This window comes from Fulmarus glacialis, unplaced genomic scaffold (assembly GCF_000690835.1).
Source record: "Fulmarus glacialis isolate BGI_N327 unplaced genomic scaffold, ASM69083v1 scaffold33439, whole genome shotgun sequence".
In the NCBI taxonomy this organism is placed as follows: domain Eukaryota; kingdom Metazoa; phylum Chordata; class Aves; order Procellariiformes; family Procellariidae; genus Fulmarus; species Fulmarus glacialis.
Window position 1 is genome coordinate 2,720 of NW_009233132.1, and position 301 is coordinate 3,020.

Here is a 301-nt window from a genome sequence, read left to right on the forward strand (position 1 = left end):
CCCAAAACAAGCCCAGTTTGGGGGTCTCACTTGTACTGGTCCTCTACAGAACTTCGGGGCTCCATCCTTTGATGACAAGAAGCTGGAGGTGGTGGCTGTCTTTGGCAGCATCCAGATGGCCGTGTCGCGGGTCATCAACCTCCAGCACCATCGCATCGCACAGGTAGGGGCAAAGGACCCTGCAGGACCCTGCATGGTGCCAGAAAGTTTTTGGGGCACCAGTGGAGCCTGGGGTGGTGTGGCTCAGCCGGGCTCCTGGCTGGCACTGGCATGGCGCTGGGAGGCTTTTCAGCCCCGGCAC

General features: G+C 60.8%; 1 protein-coding gene across 1 annotated transcript in view; it reads left to right on the forward strand.

Annotated features, from left to right (window-relative positions):
- LOC104082201 (diacylglycerol kinase delta-like) overlaps positions 1-301 on the forward strand; it is a gene marked incomplete at its 5' end in the record, with an annotated part of 5,376 nt that overhangs the window by 2,525 nt on the left and 2,550 nt on the right. The window contains one exon of the mRNA XM_009585223.1: positions 50-163. Coding sequence (XP_009583518.1) covers positions 50-163 — 114 coding nt within the window. The remainder of the gene's footprint in view (positions 1-49; positions 164-301) is intronic.